The sequence below is a fragment of the Morone saxatilis genome, unplaced genomic scaffold (assembly GCF_004916995.1).
Source record: "Morone saxatilis isolate NCDOM2014 unplaced genomic scaffold, NCSU_SB_2.0 Contig15, whole genome shotgun sequence".
Taxonomy (NCBI): domain Eukaryota; kingdom Metazoa; phylum Chordata; class Actinopteri; family Moronidae; genus Morone; species Morone saxatilis.
The window spans coordinates 12102208-12104632 of record NW_023339707.1 but is presented as its reverse complement, the minus strand read 5'-3'; the positions used below and the strand labels follow the sequence as shown (position 1 = coordinate 12104632).

Below are 2425 nucleotides of genomic sequence, written 5' to 3'. Positions count from 1 at the left end.
AATAATAATAATTTCACATTTTATGACTAAATTAACCAAACCTCAAATGAGAGATTAATCTCATTGAGCTACATTCTGCTCATAAAGCTGATATATCCCTGTATGAAGAGCATCGTATATTCAAAATGTACACTTACCCTGGCCTTACTGTTGTTCAGTGGTGCATGATGGTTTGATAAAGCTGCAATCACAGTCAAAACACCAGTGATTATACTTTGTCTCTTACATCTGACAACCTCACATAATAACAAAATAATTGAGCTTTGTCACTGTGGGACGTGAATGGCACACTGGCTTGTTCCCTAATGTTTTTCTTAATGATCACGCATACATGTTTTGTTCTTTAATGCAGTTGCAGTTTTCTTGTCCCTGATCTTTGTTATTAATTGCAGAGTATATACCAATGCCGAGTACTGATGTCTGGATTCAGCAGTGTCTTTTCCTAAATGATACAGTGGCACAGTGCGCACTCAACCCAGAATAAGACTGTGGTTAAACTAGTAAAGCCATTCTTGTTCAGACATATGTTGACATTGGCAGATGTTTCCTTTTGTATTGTGTTCATAAAGTGTGATATCTGTAGGAGGAGTGTCAGCGTGTATCTGTTGTGGCAGGAAGGTTTGGACAAGATCTTGACAGCCTCTCTTCGTCGCCTGCATGAACAACATCTACAAGTTCAAATGCAGTTTGAATCATCAGCAGATCTTTGTAGGCGTGGTCCACCTGACAAATGTTTTTATAGCTTAAGGTGTATTCGCTTACATTGCTCTCCTGGAGCCTGTCAATGTGTAAACTGCTGTTGATTTGTGTATAGCAGATAGTTATTAATTAAAAATGGGCTATATTATATATATATTATTATATTTTTAACAAGTTTAGCTCTGGATAATCCCCACAATGTGTCTGAGCTAATGTAGTTCAAAATCATTCAAATTTCAACATTCTGCATGGTGTTTAATAATCGTTTAAATGAAATGTTTGGCTTAAATTACGTGTCAAACCAAGACACATGTTAGCAGTTACACCAAAGCTCACAATGTAAATCCCAGTTGACGTGATTCAAACTAACAACCCACCACAGGTTTACAGGGCTGGTGTCTGGCCAGTGTAGCTGTCTTGTGAGAATAATTCCAACTTCTGCTCTATTGTTTTGTCTCGGGAGTAGTTACCTGTAATGCATTAAGCAGGATTTGGGTGTGGTTAAATGTATCAGGTGGTTAATGATGGTTAACTGTTTACCAACTCTGCAGGAGAAGTAGAACATTTCTATTTCTATCTTGTGAAACATTTGTCAAATAGGAACATTTCAATCATTAAAAGGCAGATTATTGGTAAGAGGTGCTGTGAAACTTAATACTCAAAGGACGCAAAAAAAAGATGTCTTTGGGACTTTGTTTGTAATGCAGTCTATGCTGGTTGGTGTGCATGTGTCTGTCCATCAGGCAGCCAGTCAATCCCAGAGCTCGACAGCCGCCCCAGCTAGAAGCGTCGCCCCAGGAACCCGAGGAACCTGAGGAGATTCTCGGCTCTGATGATGAAGAGCAGGAGGACCCTAATGACTACTGCAAAGGTATGTGCTTAGTATGTTTACATGCACACTATAACCTAGTTATTGTGAATAACCAGATAAAAAAAAAAATAAAGATTTGATTAAAGCGTATATATGGTTGGCAGTAAATAAACTTCCCAATAACTTAATTATTCCAATTAATTTAACAGTTAATTGCTTTAGTTCGATTGTAATCTATTATAGCTGACTGGTTGTTGATCTATCTAATCAAGATGCATTTTCTTCTCATCTAGGTGGCTACCACCATGTGAAAGTAGGAGACCTTTACAATGGAAAATACCATGTAATCCGGAAACTGGGCTGGGGACACTTCTCCACTGTGTGGCTCGCCTGGGACATTCAGTATGAGAAACACTTTACTGCATATTCTTACTGCACTGTTTTGATTTTGAGGCCTGAAGTTGGGTTCAGTACCAGCTGCCTGTGAGTCTGTTGTAGTAGGACCTTGTATGGTGCTTCCCCTTAGAGAACGTTACTGCTCTGTGGTTGCAGGGTGAAAAGGTTTGTTGCAATGAAGGTGGTGAAGAGTGCGGAGCACTACACGGAGACAGCAGTGGATGAGATCAAACTCCTCAGATCTGTAAGTAGCTGAGTTAATTGCACACAGTAGGTTTTGTGTGTTGGAAACGCAGTAAATGTACACAAATATGTGCTGCTGATATAGTGCCAACAAGGACAACATGACCTTGGTTATAGTGCAAACCATGACAGACTTTACATAATGACTGACTACACATACTGTGAGACTGTTTGCATGCATTGTGTGACGTTGAGCATATTAGGAATGTGTGTTGCTGAATGTTTATAGACATTTATACAAATTGTGTATTGGTCCAGTCTAATACTCTAAATTGT

General features: G+C 39.1%; 1 protein-coding gene across 3 annotated transcripts in view; it reads left to right on the top strand.

Annotated features, from left to right (window-relative positions):
• The window catches only part of srpk1a (SRSF protein kinase 1a), a 12179-nt gene that overhangs the window by 2470 nt on the left and 7284 nt on the right, over nt 1-2425 (top strand). For all 3 annotated transcript variants that reach the window (XR_004796573.1, XM_035657265.1, XM_035657266.1), the window contains exons 3-5: nt 1443-1570; nt 1804-1912; nt 2063-2150. Coding sequence is in view for 2 of the 3 variants with exons in the window: in XM_035657265.1 (XP_035513158.1) it covers nt 1443-1570; nt 1804-1912; nt 2063-2150 (325 nt within the window). In the remaining variant the exon portion in view is untranslated. The remainder of the gene's footprint in view (nt 1-1442; nt 1571-1803; nt 1913-2062; nt 2151-2425) is intronic.